The 19,807-nt window shown below is 43.7% G+C and overlaps 1 protein-coding gene across 1 annotated transcript in view; it reads left to right on the forward strand.

The window, feature by feature from the left end:
• The first annotated feature begins 8 nt into the window (after positions 1-8).
• TSPAN5 (tetraspanin 5) overlaps positions 9-19,807 on the forward strand; it is a 175,388-nt gene continuing 155,589 nt past the window's right edge. Inside the window, exon 1 of the mRNA XM_006152177.3 lies at positions 9-288. Coding sequence (XP_006152239.1) covers positions 208-288 — 81 coding nt within the window. The 5' untranslated portion in view covers positions 9-207. The remainder of the gene's footprint in view (positions 289-19,807) is intronic.

A 19,807-nucleotide genomic window follows, 5' to 3' on the forward strand; every position in this document is an offset into this window, starting at 1 on the left:
CCCTCGGCCACCCCGGCGCCGGCGGCCTCCGCGCTGAGGGGCTGGACGTGCGGGAGCTGCTCTCCGTGGTCGGTCCCCGCGCGGCTGAGCCCGGGCCGCCTGTGCCGCGTCCCCGAGCTGCGGCCCCGAGCCGGGCTGCTCCGAGCACCGGTGCTCCAGGGCTCCAAACTCGGGCTGCCGGGGCAAGTGTCTTCATGAACCCAGAGGATGTCCGGGAAGCACTACAAAGGTCCTGAAGTCAGTTGTTGCATCAAATACTTCATATTTGGCTTCAATGTCATATTTTGGGTAAGTTGCAGCGCTCTCGGGGTTGCAACTCCTGTGACCGATCGGGTCGTGACGGTCGCCCCCGCGCTGCCCGCTGCCTTTACTTTTCGCAGCCCCTCGGGCGCTTGCCGAACCCCGAGCGGCGTTAGCCTTCCGCGGCTCCTGCCTGCGCGTTGGGAGCGAAACATACAATCCTTTCTAGGGATTCGAAGAGGTGAAAAGAAAAAAGGAGCCGGGAAGGGGGCACCCAGGCCTTGGGTGGCTTTGGAAGGGACGAACAGCTGCGCCGCAGATAAGGGAAGGGACTCGGCAGTTAGAGAAATGAGCAGCCGCACGAATTCGATTTGCTCCCGCTGGGATGTGGATGTTGGGAGAGCGTGGTGTCATCCAGGGAAGGCTGATGGGCCAGAGCCGACCCCGAGGTCCACCTTCCCCCAAGGATCTGATTGGCCGCGGGCTCGCTCCGTGTCGCCGCGGCTGGTCTGTGCCATGCTCAGCGTGGATCTTCTTGCACCAGCTCGGGCTTTGTGTGGGATGCAGATGCCGTGGTGTGCGGTTCTGTGATGGGCACGTAAATAGCGCTTCTTCCCCTTCAGCTGGAAAGCGCTCCTTTTGCATAATAGACTGGCCAGTGGGCGTGCGGGGCGGAGCGGTTTATTTCTATATATATCATTGTCAGGATAATAACAAGTCACCGTCCACATATGTTCCAATGTGTTCGTGCCTCGCGTCCTCCTTTTTAAGGAGTGACACAGAGCGGGCCGTTCGGGGAAAACCTTGGAGAAATGCATAGGGAAAGGTGTGTGAGACATGTTTTATCGAGGAACCCAGAGAGCAAATGCCTGCACGAGCTTCGAACCACGCTCCGCCCGGCAGTACAGTGTGCCGAGCACCTACTGTAATTGGGCTGGCATGCCTACTCTTTTGTTTTGTTTTCATTCTTCCCGGTGATCTTGCAAACGTGCTCAGGAAGCAGACAAAGAGTTCTCTAGGACCAGGGGCAACGTTGGTTCCAAGACCATCTACAATACGATATTTTCCCTCTTCATCTTATCCTATCCCATCCTCTTCCTCAGTGGGTGCCCCCTCCCCGTGGAAAGTAAAGATGGTGGCCGTGGCCGTAGGGGCGTGGGGGGTGCTCCAAGTTGCCGTTCTGTGTGGGATAAAACGCAAGCACTGATCGCCTCAGCGTTCTGAACACAGGGTGTGCTTATTTGAGCTATTTGATATAAATACATCTGTGAGAATAGTTAATAGAGCTCTGTATCGCCTTTCTTCCTGCCTTGCTTTTACTAGGTGGTTTTATTTTCTATTTTCTGTAGGAGTATCTTGCATTGGTCACGCATGTTTTGATAAAGGACACGGAAAGGACTGGAGACCACTTTCTGTGTCAGCGTGTCATCTGCCCTATATATAATGAGGCAGGACACGTGAATAGGTATCATAACCAATCACTCACAGGCAGTTTTTCGCCAGTGATTGTATGAGATTCCTGTGAGCAGCCACTGCCCCCTCCCTGCAGTCAAACCCTGCTACAAATACAGGAAGAAGAAATGACCCCCCCACCCCACTTTCCCCAAGTGTTTTAAGAGTGGTGGGGAGGCTGGTTGCTCAGTGAGCTATTCTGATTTTATTAGAGCTGGAAACTTTGTGACTTTGAGGCTGTGAAGACTGAGTGGGGACTGGCCCCTGCTGGGGTAGCTAGTCTAGGCCTCTTGATTCTCCTTGAAAGCTTCCAAAGTTGCACATTTCAGCTACCAGGCAACAAAAAGCACCCAGGGGCTTTCTCTACAATTTCATAGCAGGGGGTGGAAAGGAATAAAAGGACTTGGGCCCTGTTTCCCTGACAGTTTGGTATAATTTGTGGAGTGCACCAGGACCAATGTAGCCCTTTTTGGATTAGGTTGCAGTAAACCCCATGGAATTGTGGAGAGCTTCAAAGAATTGTAGAGTGCTTGCATGGAGAGTTCCAGAATAGAACCACATCGTGTCTGTGGTTGAAGGTCTTCTCTGGGGTAGGGGGTAGTTTTATGGGAGGACCAAAAGCAGACCTAGGCCATGGAACTAAACTAGCCACCCCAGACAGAATCATTAAGTGGGTGCCTTGGTTATGAGGCCCTTCTTTTAGCCTGCTTTCTACATACATTTTGCCTCTTTTCTGTGCCCAAAGCCTTTCACTTGTATACCCCCTCTTACCTTTCCCATCTTCCTTTCTGCTCCAAAATTACTATATATTTAAGTTTCCTAGCTTATCAGTTCCAAGGTCTCTTGGGATGATCAGGAAGGCAGCCATGTTATTTGGTTAAAGTAATTCAAACTAAGATATGAGTGACTGAGAACTGGGCCTGTAACTTGGCAACCTGCTTCTGAAAACTTGCATACTTCTGCAGTCCCTAACCTGTCTGTGGGTGCTGGAAGCAGAGTCAGCCCTATTCGATGGAATTACAAAGAAGGATATCTTTCATTTTCACACTGACATGCTATAATACATTTTAAATCCGTTGAAGACATTTGGAGGTATAGTTGTGATAAGATAAAATCAAAAGTATGGTAGCGCCAGCAGTAAGAGTTTAACTTTATTACAAGTCAGCATCTGACTCTGTTGGTTAACTGCCCTTCTTGTCAGTTTCTCAGTTGTTGGAGTGAAGTTGGATGAGTCGTAAGGCCCCTTCTAGGTCCTATAAAGAATGTCTCTATCGAGTCACAGGAAGAAAAATATAGGGGATAGGTAGGCGCTAGTTTATATTAGAAATAGCATATACTGGAACATTTGTTAAATTATTTTTCTCTTACTGAGACGTTTCTGAAGCCCAATTTTATTACTTTAATTTCTTCCTAAAAATCCTTTCATTTAAAGAATATCATTCACTAATTTCTTCTTGGCATATTCGGTTATTGGTATAGTTTGCATGCTTCCCTATCCCCACTGTGAATCTCAAACACAGTCCTGGGAGTCATTAAATATATTTTTTATTATTAGAATTATGGTTCATGTGTAAAATCCACATCCTTTTATGTAACAGTTGCAGTGAAGTTCTGAGTAAGAAAGTCAACATCTTGTACAGATTCCTTTCTCATTAGTTATCACAGGGTGGTAGGGAAGAACCTTGTTTTCCCTGTTGTACATTGGAACAGCTCAAGACAGAAGGGAATTGCTTTATTGAGGGAGTCTCCATTCTTGGACATTTCTTGGAAGACTCTGAATCTGCTTTGGGTGGAGGAAGGACAAGAGGGAGGCTTGTTCGAACGTCATCCCTTTTGGGTATTGAACCCCCAGGTCCCCATCATGCAGCATTAATAGTTGTTTTGCTCCAGATTCTTGGATTCAGGCTCTGATACTTAAATGTTTCTAGGCAAGTAAATTGATCTCAATACTCTGGATATTTAAAGCCACAAAACTACCCCTAAACTTGTGGTTTAATACCAAACTTTATCATTATAGCTCCCAGTTTTGTAATTTGGCCAGACTCATCTGGGCAGTTCAGCTGGGTTTTCTCAGGCTGCTGTAGTGAGGCGCAGTGGAGGCTGCAGTGGTCTGAAGGCTCGTTGGGGTGGGATGTCCCAGGTGGTGTACTCATGCTGTGGTAGCTGGTGACTGCCGAGGGCTCAGCCAGAGTCGGCCAGAGCACCTGCACCTGGCTTCTTCATGTCTCTGAAACTGTTTCCTGAAGCAGCTTCCAGCCAGTAAAGCTGTACCTGGAATGGACAAAATGTCACTTTCATCTCTTCAGTCATTTAAAAGCACTCTGGTTAGGGGGCCAGCAGGTGACATGGTGGTTGGGGCACTAGACTCCCATTGACTGACTGTGGTTCAAGTTCCGGACCTGGTGGCTTGCTTTCTCACTTTCTTTCTCTCTCTTTCTGTCTCTGGTGAGCAGACGTGCCCTATAACAAATTTAAAATAATAATAATAAATAATTTTTTAAAATAAAAGCACTTGAGACCAGCAGATGGCATAATGGTTATGTCACTGGACTCCTACATTCATAATCAATGGCGGTTCGAGTTCCAGACCTGGCAGCTTAAAACTTGTGCCTAGAATCCTGAGAGGAGAATGGAGGAGAAGAGATTGTGGCATGGCCATTCTCCCTGGATGGAGGTGGATTTTTCACTTTCTGTCTGTCTATTTCTCTCCATCTCTCCGGCGAGTGCATGTGCCTTGTAGCAAAATCTCTTAAAAACAAAACAAAAACGAAAACAAATTTGGCATAAAACCTGCCCAGTTTCAAGAAGAAGAAGAAATAGAGTCTACCTTTTGATTGGGAAATGTCAAGGTCACATGGCAGAAGGTCGTGTGGATTGTGGCCATTTTTAGAAAACAGAGTTTGTTGCACTGAGCCTTAATTTTGTTGTTGTTGTTGATAACAGAAAGATAGCGTTATCTAGTGGAGTTATGGGTCTATGGAGTCAATGAGATAATGTAATTCCCAGCACAGCGTCTCAATATGGAACAAATGGTGAATATGATCACAGTTATTGTCCCCAGGTTTTATTCTAGTTCCATCTGGGCTGTGGAACTTCTAGAATGCCTTGGTTAGGTACTTTAGCATCACTACCACATGGTAATGATAAGAGCTGCCAATCAATAGATTATGTCGTGACCTATTAGGAAAAAACTCCATGGATCGATGGGAAGAATGGGATTAGTGGGAGAACAAGTCATTTTTCTGTTTCCTTTGCTGTGTAAGGATTAGAACAGCTTTGGAGACTTGAGGCCAAATTTCTCTGTTGATGTGCTCTCAAATATTATATTGTGTCTTTCAGTGGAGTTTATCCAGGGTTGATGGCAGAATGTTGCATCTAATTTGCTTCCACAGGGCTTCAATTCAGCGAGGAGGGAGATTGAGGGAACCTTGGGGGGGGCATCAAGTCAGAAGCCTTATCTTATGATTCACTGTAAGTCGCACAAGGTTCTGGAATGATGATACATCAGCAGTTTATAAGTCATAATTTTTGTTTTAATTTGCTAGACATCTGTTAGCTTCGATGGCAACCATATGGAAGTCTAAATTGCCTTTTGAATTACAGGGAGATGCTAGGAAGAAAGCTAAATGTGGTTATGAAAGTGTCATATGGGAAAAGTATAAGAAAGGTATGCAGAGCTTGGTGGGAACAGTGACAAACACTGCCTTGCTTGGTCTGGTCAACTCATCCCGTGGGACAGTGAGAAGGCGCAGAAGCAACCTCTTGATGATGCTCGGAAGATGGCTATGAAGCCATATGCAAGGGGAGAAGTTGGAAAACCAAGTATTACACCCTCCCTAAAATTGCCAGGGTGAGTTCATTTCCATGGATCACTCTGTCTCAATGTCCACAGTACTAAGTGGTCCTTGGCAAAAGGTGAAAGTAAACTGTATTTTTAAGAGCTTTACGATGACTGAGTCTTTCTTTTAAGCACCCAACGTGTCTTACAAAGCATATTATGTCTTCGTGACAGATGAAGAAATTGGAGTTCAGAGATGGAGTGACTTTTGAGGTGTTGAAGAGAATGTTAGGGTTCACTGTTGGCGTGTTGAGACTCCTCCATGTCTATAGCCCTAGCTTCTTAGTTTGAAACTTATTTTAGAAGATGCTTGTTATCCTAAAATAAAACATCAAGTAAGTCATTTACATCTGCTCATAGTTGAAAAGTGATAAAGTTTTTGCATATGCCATAATTAACACCACCCACAGGCACAAAAATGTTGGGATGAAAATGTTCTTAAAGACGCGATAGAATAATAAACTATTATGTAGTCTACTAAGAATTCATAAATGAAAATGAGAGTATTACAGACAACATTCTTGAGTCACATGTTTCTGTCTACATATAACACTGATGACTGTCTTAAAATTTCTAATTTCAGACTTCTAAATCATCATATCCTTTGGGTTATAAAGGCCTAGGTGTGGGGACTATCTTTCATTTTTATAGCCCAGAGTCTCACACATTGTCTGTAACATGGTCGGTGTGTAATAAATGTTTCTTGGGTGAATGAATGACAGAATCATTGAAAAGTACATAGAGGTCATCTCTTCTAACCTCCTGGTCAATGAAGTATTTTCCTCTGCTACATCCCACCAACCCTTATAAGGATGGGTCTATTTTTTGGACCACTTTCATTGTGAGAGAGGGTCATTTGTCCTCAAACCATTGATAAATGGACTCTGTGTCTCTGCTTTCCATCCTCTTAATTTACCATTGCTGACTTAATTTTTATTTGCAAATGATCTCAGACATACAGAAAAATTGCAAATGGTTTTATCCTGATTTGAGAAAGGGTTGTTAGCATGATGGCTGTCACACAAACACTTGAGTGTATCTAGTCATGTTTCGCTTAACAGGGGGGATGTGTCCTGAGAAATGTCTGTAGGTGATTTCGTTGTTGGGTGAACATCGCAGAGTGCACTCATAGAAACCCAGGTGGGGATAACCTACTGCATCCTAAGCTGTGTGGCATAGCCTGTATAACCTAGGTGACCAACTGTTGTTCATGTGGTCCATTATTGACCAAAGCATCATTACGCAGCATATGACTGTATTTCCTGTAAACCAGAACATCTCCTGGATAACCACAGAACAGCCATCAAAGCCAGGAAACTACCTCTGACCCCCTACCCCTATCTCATCCCTCTCCCTCATTCAAGTTTCCAGTTGCTCCAGTACTGTCTTTTAGAGCAAAGGAATCCAGCTCCAACCACACACTGCACTGAGTTCCATCTTTTTAGTCACTTAGTGCTTCACTGTTAGGATCTTGACACTTTTAAAGACCATAAGCCAGGGCCAGGGTGTGATGTGGTGGTTAAGGCAGCCGGATCCCACATGACTGACCTTATGGTTCAAATCTTAGACCCAGCAAGTTGAGAAACATGCTAGGCACATGTATGTCCATGCCCAAAATCCTGAAAGGAGGGAGAGATGGAGGGGAAGGAATTGTGGTGAGACCATGTCCCCTGAGGGGGGGATGCTTTCTGGCTCCCTGTCTCTTCCTACTCCCCACTTTTCTCCAGGGAGCACATGAACCCCTGGAAAAAAAAAGATTATAAGCCAATTACTTTGTATAATGTCCCTCAGTTTGGCTTCTTCTGCCGTATCCCCAGACTTAGATTTTGGTGCATGTCTTTGGCTGGAATTGTACAGACTTGGTACTGTGTGTTTCTCGTCGCAGCCATCAGCACTGATTGGTTTGTCCCATTACTGATGATGGTCACTTGATTAAGGCGGTCTACCAAGCTCTCTATCCTGTTACTCTTTTCTCTTTTATAATTTACAAATATTTTGTGTCAAGTGATTTTGAAGCTAAGTACCTCATCCCTCATCACCTTTTCAATCTATTAAATCTGTTCATTTATTTACATCAGTAAGAACTTAGGGTCTCCCTTTTTTCAGTGTGGTTTTCATCTGTTATGCTCGTTACTGACTTTGGTGTTTAAACTGGTCCCACAGTGGGGCAGTGGGCGTCCTTCCATGCCAGCTGCTGTGCCCTTTTAACTCCGTCAGTCTTGCATGTCCTTGTGTTCTGAGCTCATCTTGTAATCTGCCTGTGCCACCCTTTTTTTTTTTTTTAAGATATTTTTGCTATAGGGTACACATAGACACAGAGAGAGACAGAGAAGGAAAGTAAGAAATCACCCCCCAGGTAGGATGGCCATCGTTCAGTCCCTTTTCCTCCATTCTCTTGGAGTTTTGGACACACACACACACACACACACACACACACACCCACACTCTGTGTGAGTTTCAAGCCACTGGGTCCAGGAATTGGACCAGCAGTTGGCATAATGGCCATGTCGCATCACGGTCAGCCATGAGGACGTCCAGTGCCTTAACCACTATGGCACCTGCTGGCCTCTTGGACCATCTTTTTTTTTTTTTTTTTTTTTGGAGAGATTTTCACTGTAGGGCACGTGCGCTCGCCAGACAGAGAGAGACATAGAGACAGAAAGCGAGAAATCACCCCCCAGGGGGGATGGTCACGCCGCAATCCCTTCTCCTCCATTCTCCTCTTGGGATCTTGGGCACGCACGCACACGCGCCCGGCGTGAGTTTTTAAGCCACCGGGTCCGGGACACGAACCGCAGTCGACTACGTGGGAGTCCAGCGACATAGCCATTACGCTAACTGCTGGTTCCCTTGGACCATCTTTTGAATCAGCTCTTTCTCCAGTGAGCCTTCATTTCTTTGAGTGGAGGATGGTATTTAGAAACTAAAATCTGGTGCTCATTGCTATTACGGTGTCAATGCTCCTTGTCCTCTGGGTGGGCAGAACTGTGCCATACACAATTGCATGCATAGTTATTTTCGTATCTATCTATTTTAAAAACCGTGAGTTCACAGGGATACTTCAAGTTCCTATCTGATACCACAGGCTTTATTCAGTTTTTCCCTCTCTATGTTTGTAGAGAGTGAGCCTCTCGACTCCTGTTATTCGTAACCATTGACTTATTAGGCAAGTCTCCCTGTTTGCAGCAGTCTTTGGCTGTTGTCACTGTCACTCCTCAGCTGGTTGCCTTCCTTACCTGCTGATGCTCCCGCATCCCACGCCGCAGCCCCCACATGGACCCCCTTCTCACTCTGATACCTGCTCCAGGCTTTCACAGATCTGTCCGTGTCAGAGGCCTACCTGCTCAGACCCACCTAGTGACTTGGAATTTTTTAGGAAGGAGATGGGAGGGGCCTAAGTTAGAGTTGAATGATTTGAAAACTTCCCTTTTCCATAGTCCTTCATTATTTAAAAGGAGGCCACTATGTCATCATAAACCTATTTTTCACCTCAGAAAGCTCCGGGTTCCTCCATGTGTTCTTTATAAACCATTTATAGGTTGTTTTTTGCCCTAGTCATGGGGTCCTGCCTGTGGCTCCCTGAATGTCCCTCCATTAAAGTGGTAACCAGATGGATACATGTCCCCGTGGTGTTCTAACCTTTAAGAACAGTGGGTGACTACTCTTGGGCTCTGTCTCTAGGCAGTTCTAGGCCCAGGGGCAGAAACCTCTGGTGCCTAGAATTCAATGTGGAATGAGTTACTCTCACAGATTAGTTTCTTAGTTGCTCATCTAAGAAAACAGAAAAGAATTTTCAGCAGTTGTTCAATATTAAATGAAATTATTCACCTGAAAGCACTTTGTAAAAGGTAGCTCTCTCACTACAAATGCTAGTTGTTAATCCAGACAATACTGCATGTGTTTTTCCTGGTAGCCAGGGACCATCATTGGCTTGAGTTGTGCTCCCAGTGAAATAAAACCTTCACCTCTTTTTCAAGTGAACTTCTATTAAACTGGAATGGGTTTGGGAGATACCAAGGCGTAGTGCTCATCAGAAGCCCCAATCCTCCCATTGAGTATTTGAACTTGGATTTAGCACTGTGTGTTTCTCCCATGTAAATGTTGATTCCAGTGGTTTTCAGACAGTGCTACCGGCAACCTAAGGTTTCCTGAGATGTGTGTGTGTGTGTGTGTGCGTGTGTGTGCGTGTGTGTGGGCGCGTGCGGGCGTAGGGTTGCGTAGTGTGTGTGGGTGGGGGAGTTCTCAGCACGTCTCTGATCTCTTTTTCCCCAAGAGAACTTTGGGCCTTAGGTTTGATGTTTTGAGATACCATGAAGGATTTGGGTTTAAGGAAGGAGGGCTCCATTCCGTAAATCAAACACACACATACGTACCCCTTCTAACCTTTAAATACTTCAGAATCTTGATGGCCAAGATTTTTGTTTGTTTGTTTTTAAAAGAGATTTTTGCTATAGAGCATGTGTGCTTGCCAGAGAGACAGAAAGCGAGAAACCACTCTGGTAGGGAGGGGGATGGTCATGCTGCAATCCCTTTTCCTCCATTCTCTCGGAATTTGGGGCACTCACGCACATGTGCCTGGAATGAGTTTGAAGCCTCCCCGTCCAGGACTTGTGGTTGACTGCTTGGGAGTTCAGTGACGTAACCATTATGCCATCTGCTGGTCCTGGCCAAGGTATTTTTTTTATTACTCATATTTTTAAAAGTTTATTCATTTCATAAGCAACAGAGAGGGAGAGAGACAGAGACTGAGAGAGATACAGCACCCCCAAGAATGTTTTGGTGCTGTAATCCACGCCCAGCCATTCTAGGTCATGGCCACACATGGGCCTGGCATATTCAGGGAGGTCCCTGGATGCAAACCGGTAACCTTCCATGTGGGTTGACAATGGCCTTTTACTTCTGTGCCACCATCTGGCCCCTCTTTTCCTTTTATTAAATGAGAGAGAGAAGGTACATGGGTGGGGAGAGAGAGACTTTTTGACAGGGTCTCCATGCCATAATCCTCTGCCCTGCCCCAGACCCTTGGTCAGCCTGGCCTGCACTTGTGCCACCACGCCTGGCCTGTTCAGGTTGGGCCAGGAACCAAATCCAGGCTTGCCGTGTGGCCCTAGGCACCCCGCAGCAGTGCTCTCCTACTTGGCTGGGCTTTTCTTTCTCTAGTCTCAGAATCTCATGGCTGAGAAGCCCCTCTCGCTAAGGAGGGGTGACTTCTTGGATTAGTTTAGTCCTTGATAGATGTAGCAGGCCAATTAGGAAGTTGGAAACTTCATTCCCTCTGGGAGATCTGATTCTGAATGGGGCCTTGAAATTAGTTTTTTTTTTTTTTGAAAAAATAAAAGCCCTGCAGGTGACCTCATGTCCAGCTGAGATCGAGAAGCTTGGCCCATTTTTCTTGGGGGAAGTGGTTGCCTGCCTCCCATTGCTCTCTGGAGGGGACACCTGGTGGGGGGGGTCATGGGTGGTCACAGCTGTGACCGAAGAGGGGCTTCACCAGCACATGATGCTTCTGTTCTTTGCTTACAAGGAAAAAAAAAAGGTGGCCTATTTTATCCCTCATGGAATTTTTTAAAAAATTAATCCAAAAATGGCCAGTTTATTTTTAAATCTGAAAGCTCTAAAAACAAAATGAGAAAATCTCTTTAAAAAGAGCCTCTTGTGCTGCAATTAGTATGCTAAAAATTAGCATCTTACAGGAGTAGAAGCTAGTTATTTATGCAGCAGGAGCAAGAAGTAACTGGACTTTGTGTTGCTGTGGCCCGGTCGTCTGGACTGCTCTGCACACATCCGTCGTCTGTGTAGTCAGTCAGCTGGATCTGACTGGGACAGCAGACAGCAGGCTTAACTGCCACCACTCTCCCTTCCAGAAATCACCACTCTGCCCCGGGGGTCCACTGTTCTTCCTTTCAGCCTCTCCTCCCCTGGGCTTCCTCCTTGGCCTCCTGCCCCCACCAGGCTCCATTTGCAGAGAGGAAGTTGCTTTCTCTGTCCAGGTCTCTCTATGGCACATTCACTGAATCGACTCTGTTGTAATGTGGTGGAGGAGACATTCTCTTCCTGTATTCAGATGTGTAGCTCTGTCACAAAGACAGCTGACAGTAAAGGAAGCAAACAGAAGACCCGAACCTGGGTATTTGTCTTTTTTTTTTTTTTTTTAATTTATTTACTTTACTTCTGGAAAGAGAAAAAAAGAGAGGGAGAAGGAGAGATAGACACCTCCAGCAGGATCTCATGCTGTGGGTCTCCCCTCCCTTCTAGCCAGCCAGGATCATAGGCAGGGGATCTGAATCCTGGTCTTCCACGTGGCCTCCAGCATTTCAGAGCTTGCTCTACTACCTGTGTCATCATGGTAGACCAGTTTTTTTGTGTTTTTTTTTTTTGTTTGTTTGTTTGTTTGTTTTTTAGAAACAAATTTTAATATAGAATATTCAGAGTATGTATAGTGAGTTTTTTCATTATTTTCTCGACCAGTCCTTCCCTCCTCTGTCTTCCTTTCTCTCTCTCTCTCTCCCATCCCCTTAAAATAATTAAGTATTTTATTATGGCTGGGTTCTCAAAGTAGAACTCTTTTGAAAGAATCAAATTTGAGATATTAAAAAAATTATTTCTCTGAGATGGCTTACAGGGGTTAGTACCAGTCTTAAACCAAAAAGTAAAACCAAGCAAACAAAAAAAAACCCAAAATGAATGGCTTACAGATCCTATCGTTAGCGCGGAGATCATATACATACGCATGTAAAAGATTGTTAATTATAAGTTACAGAATATGATTTTTAAGTAATCAACCAGCTCAATCACAAAGTAATGTTTGGAAGTGGATGGCAAAGCATTTTGGTTCCCCTCATGGAAAAGCCACAGTGAAGTGGTCGATACCTGTTCCAGCTACTATTTACTATTTAGATAAGCATGGCGAGACATAGGGCTCTTTTTACTTGTTGAAATTTTTTTTCTAAATTACACTTGGCACTAGGGCTCTAATTTCTAAAAATCTGGAGGGAACAGCTGGTGCTCTAATAAATATTCAGGCCAGCTATTTTAGTGCTTTGTACTCAATTAAGGAGTCCTAATAAAAGAGGAATACTTGACTTAGGCATTTCTCAAAGTATAATGTTTTGCTTCCAACAAAAATTTCCCCCAACTGTTACTATTTCCCCCCAAGCAGCCTTAAAACTGAATTCTGCCAAGTAAGTAGTTCTAATCACTGATGATGCATTTAACACCAGAAGTTAGTTCCCTCGTTTTGAGGTTTAGTGGCATGAATATGGCCCAGCCCTTTAACTGAGGGAGATGCCCCAGGACCTTTGTGAAGAATTCGTTACATAGTGCAGTATGCGGAGTGATAAAAAAGAATTGTAACATGGGCATTCTAGTGCCACGGGACTAGACAGGCAGAGGCACCAGCTCTTAAAGATTTTGGAATTTGGGGGCTGGCAGATGGTGTGGTAGTTAGGGGCACTGGACTCCCACATGGCTGACTGTGGTTCGAGTCCTGCACTTGGCACCTTGCTTTCTCACTTTCCCTCTCCCTCATTCTGTCTCTTTCTGGTCAAATTGAAATAAATAAATAAAGTTAAATAAAAACCAATTTTATAAAAAGAAAAAAATAAAGATTTTGGACTTTGGGGCATGTTGGTTAAGGTGCTGGATTCCCCGAGTGGCTGACCTTGGTTCAAGTCCCACACCCAGTGGCTTGAAACTCAGGCCAGACACATGTACGTGTGTGCCCGGAATCCCAAGAGGATATTAGGAGAAAAGGGACTGTGGTGTGACCATCTCCCCTGGGGAGTTATTTCTCACTTTTTCTCTGTCTCACGCTGGTGAGCACATGTGCCCTATGACAAAAATCTAATAAGTAAATAAATTAATTTAAAAAAGATTTTGGACTTTAAGTATGAGAAATCTTCAAGAAGCTCATAGGAAATGTATTATGAAAACAGTACGCATGAATTTTAGCAATTTTTGCACCAAAATAGACTCATACTTAAAAAAATGTATTTCTTTTTTCCATGAGCAAGAGAGACAGAGAGATGAGAGATGAGAGAGAGCGAGCGAGCGAGCGACAGCTGCCCCTGTCCTCCCAACAAGGTCTCAGTGCTACCCTCCACCCTCAGCCAGCCCCAGGTCATGGGCAGAATCACGGCTGGCATATCAGGGAGGTCTCTGGACGTGAACCCAGAACCTTCCTATGTCGGTCGGCCTCGCAGAGGGTGCATTTTGCACTGCACCACTAAACTCACTTTAATTCCATTTCCCCTTAACTTGTTAAATTCCTCTCATATGTCTGGATTTTTACTCAGCTCCAGTCCCTGGTTTATGACTGTATTACCATCCTGTGGCTAAGTCTTCTCATCTGCAAAAAGGCATGTCTAGTAGTATTAATAATTAATATTGTTCATAGTATTAAGACCTGACATCTCGCTCTGTCTCATTAGAGGAGTTAGTATGTGTAAACTGCCTTAGAGTACGAGATAGGTATTAGCAGTTATTATTCTGCTTTTCTTTACCACCCCAAATTTCTTTTGGTTGTTTTTCCTTCACTTCATTCAGAACCATTGAAATAATCTCACATTGTAGCATATATTTTTTTGTTCACTCTAATGTTCTGCCTACATAAGTGCATTCTCAAAATAACTGAAAGAAAAAAAGATCTAACAAATGATCACAATGTTCTTTTCATTTTCATGAATGGCATATAATTCTTATCGCGGAGACCAGGCCATGAATTCACATCTATTGTTTGTTGTTAATTTTCCCATTTTTCTTTATTCAGTTAGATTTCATGTTCTTTCCAAACAAGACTGTCTCGTATTCGTATTTCGTCCTAGGAAGTCGAGCTTCTGATAGTCAGCTGTTAGACTGAAAGACTGCCGTAGCCCGTTCCACTGGATATTCTGGAAGGCTCTAACTGTACACTTGCCACTTTTAGATAGTGTCATAAGCCTGCATATTTTGGTCGCTGTTTTGCTCTGTGTATTTCAGACAAATTCTTTAGGTTATGAAGGTGAAAATAGAGTCAGAGACACACATAATCTGCTGTATGCCTCGTATAAGGAGTCTTCAAGAAGTTCATGAAAATACATATTATTAAAAAAGACTCCGATTTCAAAGTATTTTTGCATCCAAAAAAACCTCATTCTTTCATTTTTCCACAGATTTTTTCTTTTATTTAACTTTATTTATTTTATTCATTTTTATTCATTTATTTTAATTTGACCAGAGAGGGACAGAGTGAGAGAGACAGAGAGAGAGAGAAGGTGAGAAAGCAAGCCACCAGGTCTGGGACTCCAACCGCAGTCGGCCATGTGGAAGTCCAGTGCCCTTAATCACCACACCACCTGCCGGCCCCTCCACAGGTGTTTTGATGTCACTTTATGTGTTCTTCCAATTGTGAGAGCTAGGATTTTGTCCTGAACTGCTTTGGTCATTGATGAAATGGGCCACCTGCCTTGGTGAGTGAGTGGCTGACTGGCTCCTCCTGGGGGAGATGGTGGTGCACCAAGAATTTGTGCTCCTTTGCCCCTTGTGCTGGCACCTGACGCAGAAGGCACAGGTGTCACATTTCCAAGCATAATCTTTCCATTAACTTGAGCTCAGCTCTGGGAGAAAAGGCCAGGGCATGCCTTATTACTGGGGCACTCACTCCTGTGCAGAATGCCTGCTGAAAACCCCAGCCCTGGGCAAGATGGTAGCACAGCTGTAGTGCAGTTGGGCCCATTAAGGGGAAGGTCCTGGGTTTGAGTCCTGAGACCTCTGAGCATACTGAGTACACGCACCATGCCTGTGCTCTGGGGGTGGAGCATAGCATGAGGGGCCCTGCTGTGGGTGCCTGTCTCCCTCTCTCCCTCTGTCTGTCCCTCCCTCCAGTTCAGCTGTGACTGGGATTGGATTACAATCGTGAATAATACTGCAGTGAATATAGTTATACAAGCGTTTTTCTGACTGAGCGTTCTCCTGTCCTTGGGTAGATACCCAGGAGTGGAATTAATGGATCATATGATAGTTCTATTTGAAAGTCTTTGAGGAACCTCCATATTGTTCTCCACAGTGGCTGGACCAATTTACATTCCCACCACCAGTGTAGGCGTGTTCCCCCTTTCACCATATCCCCGCCAGCACTTATCATTATTTGTTTTTTTAATCTTCGCCATTCTAACTGGGGTTAGGTGATATCTCATTGTGGTTTTGATCTTCATCTCCCTTACAATGAGGGATGTTGAGCATCTTTGATCATTCTTAAGGATAGGACACATTATGCTTTCCTATTGTAAAAACAATACAGCAACAGTAATAATACTTTTTTTTTAAGGAAAAGGAATTCATCATAATCCCAATAATGTTTTATTTTTTGGTTCAGCTACATCAACCATGGAAACTCCCACTCAAATGCTCTGAGACCAGCAAACACCTCAAAACAATATAGAACAAAACTGCAACATTTCAGAGTTGCAGCCAGGGTGGCTAGGAGGATTTGGGTGAAGTATACCTCAGCTACTTCCCTTTGGGAAGGAAACATGTGATATTATGTGCTGGCTTTTAAGCATGTCCTCTGACTTTATAGACATTTGTCCCCTCAGGATAACATTTAGAATAAGTGTTTCAGCATACAGAGCAAATACACTGCAAATAAGCATCAATTTCACACAAGTAGAAAAAAAAAAATCGATACGTCTCCTTTAGGCATTCGAAAACCCTGCACTTTTAAGGAAGGGGGTTATTCAGCGTTAAGTAACCGAAAGTCAAAAACTCAGAAAAATAGGCTAAGTTTTAAATGTTTTTCAATATGACCTGATGTAGACAAAAAATGTAGTTGGGAACTTTTTGACCACCTTGTCATGAGTGGGCAGCAGCTGTTCAGTGGTAACTCCTGAGGAGGGCTACTCAGGGTTTGTTTATTTATTCATTTATTTAGTTAGTTTTATTTATTATTATTTTAAATTTGTTATAGGGCACGTGTGCTCACCAGAGAGTGACATACACACACACACACACACACACACACACAGAACGAGAAAGAAAGGAAGCCACCAGGTCTGGGACTTGAACTGTGGTCTGCTGTGTGGGAGTCTAGTGCCTTAATCCCCATGCCACCTGCTTGCTCCCCATTTTTATTTAATCTCATCATTGCAATTCTTGGGAAATAGTGTTTCTTAGGGACTAATTCTTTTAACTTTGGCTATTGATTTTTTTTTAATTTCTAGAACTATTTATTTACTCATATTAATTATTATTATTTTTCTTCAGTTTGGCCAGAGAGAGACAGAGAGAGAAGGGGAGAGTGAGAAAGCAAGTTGCCAAGTCTGGGACTAGAACTGTAGTTGACTGTGGGGGTCCAGCGCCTTAACTATTATGCTATCTGCCCAGCCCCTGGCTATTGATTTTTGAAAGAATCAATTGGATGAAACTCTAGATGATATAACTGTATGTGGCATTTTCATTTTTTCCCTTGAGTTTGCAAGATTTAAGAATTCCTAATGTTCTCTCACTGTAGGCTTTGTGAGTTTTAAAGTCACTGTCTAGTGAGGATTTGAGACAATGGGATAGTAGTTTTCAAATAGTGTTTTACTTATTATTATTTTTTTAAGGTATAAAATCAGTATTTCAGAAGGGGAGGGTTAGGGGTCTCACACACATACACACACAAACATTGAATATGTTTGATATTTTTGGAAATATATGTGTATTCTATTTAAATATTTTGTATATATATCTTCTTGAATCTTAAAATATGTATTAATTTATTCATCTTAAAATTTATCATCTATGTCCTTGATGCATGTTAAATACTAATCTATATTCTTGTACTGTAAAGAAAAGCTAGATCTGTGCTAACTACCTCAATTGTCATATGACCTCTAAACATTTTCATTTGCAGTAAGAGACTAAAATTTCCTGATCACAATATATTATAAATAAGCAAATTAAATGAAACTTTTTATAAAAGTTAAAATCAAAACCCAGAGATCAGGTTTAGTATCTATGACATAAACAAAAAAAAATTAACTATTGTATTTTTGGTTCTTAAATGGAGACTAGAAAATAAGCTCTTCAAACTGTGAACTCGACATAATAGCGGGAAACACCAACAAGTCGCCAATTATTTGTAAGATTCTTAAAGAATGCAGTTTTGAATTTTAAGTGTCCTCCTATTGAATTTCTCCATATGCTGCCACTTTCGTTTCGTGATTTTAATTCCAGAATTGAGAAGACAGAACTTTGTGCTTCTTGGGAAGCTAATCTCTTTCTCATTCTTTGAAGAGGTTAACCTGATGATAAAAGTACAGAAGGTTGGAATCCTTTGGAACAGGAATGGCTGTGCAAATATTTAATTCATTGCTCTTTGGAGGGTCTTTTTAGTTTCCTGGTATTGGAGCTGTGCTTTAATTGGTCTTTTGCAGTACTAATTATATATTCTTAGGACTTTCATGTTGACAGGGACCTTAAAGACCATGTTTGCCTCTACTTTTTAAAAAAGTTTCTTTGGTGAGAGAGTTAGAGAAAGAGCTAGAGAGAGAGATACACACAGTACACCCAGTATGGTCTTGATACTGTGTATTACCCCCACCCTCCAGCCAGCCCCCATCATAAGGAAGCGTAGGTCCCGCTTGCTCAGGGAGGCCTCCAGGTGTGGACCGAGAATCCTCCCGGGTGGCATGGCTTCCCAGAGCTTTGTGTTGTAGTGCTGTGTCACCACTGGGCCTCAGGCCTCTGCTTTTTCCACTCATTGTCCTTCCCTCCTTCTCCTACTTTTAATAGTGGATAATATTTCTCCTTCTTCTTCTTCTTAATAATATTTCTCCTCTTTTTTTTTTTTTGCCATAGGGCATGTGCACTTCCTGGGAAGAGACAGAGAACAAAAATGAGAGCTCCCTCTTGGGGGTGGGGGGATGGCCACACCACACTCCCTTCATCTCCATTCTCCTCTGGGGTCTTGGGCATGTGCACACACACACTCATTTGACATGATTTTTCAAGCCACTGGCTCTGATACTTGAACCACGGTTGGTCAGCCATGTGAGAATCCAAGGCCTTAACCATTGTGTCACTTGCTGGCCCCAGTTTGGAATTCTTCTTTCGTTTTCTCCAGTTAAAATCTTAAGTATCCCCCTAATTTATGAAACAGGAACAGAGATGTTGTTCTGGGAACTTAGCCTCCTAGCATCTCAGGGCCTCACACATTCTGGGCCTTACTTCATAAGGAGAGTGTGCAGGGGAGATAGCGGGGATCCTTGTGGCTCATGTCTTTGCCAAGCCCAGGGAGACGGCATCGGTTTACGGTTTCTACAGTGATCCAGGACACAGTCGCCTGGCTGTGCTCTTGTGGGATGCACGGTCCCGAACTGCCAAGTTGCCAAGACTCCATTTTTGGCACCATCGTTTTTTTTTTTTTTTGAGAGATTTTTTGCTGCAGGGTGTGTGTGCTCGCCAGACAGAGAGAGACAGAGAGACAGAAAGCGAGAAATCACCCCCCCAGAGGGGATGGTCACGCCTCAATCCCTTCTCCTCCATTCTCCTCTCAGGATCTTGGGCACGCAAGCACACGCGTGAGTTTTAAGCCACTGGATCCGGGATGCGAACCGCGGTCGACTACGTAGGAGTCCAGTGACATAGCCATCATGCTAAGCTGGTTCCCAAGCATCATCGTTTTGATTAATAGAATCTTTCTTGTGTTAAATAACTGTACGGGTTACTTATTATGTATTACTCCCCCTACTTTAGAATGAGCAGACTCAACCCCTGCTTCATATGGATTCCATAGGCTCCTTTTAAGTTCGCAGAAACACAAGGCCTTTCAACGAATTTGCACATACGATTGCATATTGACTAGATTAAGCTGGATGGCATTGGCTTTATTTTAAATTCTTGGTTGTCTCGAATATTGTCCATATTTTGTTCAAACAAGCTATTAGGTGTTTGAAGGTTCTGGGGTGGTGAACGTAACCTCTGAATTCACGCGTCTTTTTTTTTTTTTTATTACGGAATGCAAATACGTCAATATTCATGGAATTTGTTTTGTTGGTTTTGGACTGATGAGTTACAGATAGTGTGAGAAGATTAAAAAAAAAAAAGGACATTCAGGGCCAGCAGGTGGCGTGAAGGTTAAGGCAGGTAGATTTCACCTGGCTGACTATATGGTTTGAATCCTAGACCAGGCGGCCAGAAAATTACACCATGTGTGCATTGTGTGCATGAGCTCAAAATCTGGAGAGAATAAGAGGTGAAGGGATTATGATGTGGCCATCTCCCCGGGGGCGATTTCTCATTTTCCCTCTATCTCTTTCC

Source organism: Tupaia chinensis, unplaced genomic scaffold, assembly GCF_000334495.1.
Source record: "Tupaia chinensis unplaced genomic scaffold, TupChi_1.0 Scaffold000340_1, whole genome shotgun sequence".
Lineage (NCBI taxonomy): Eukaryota > Metazoa > Chordata > Mammalia > Scandentia > Tupaiidae > Tupaia > Tupaia belangeri.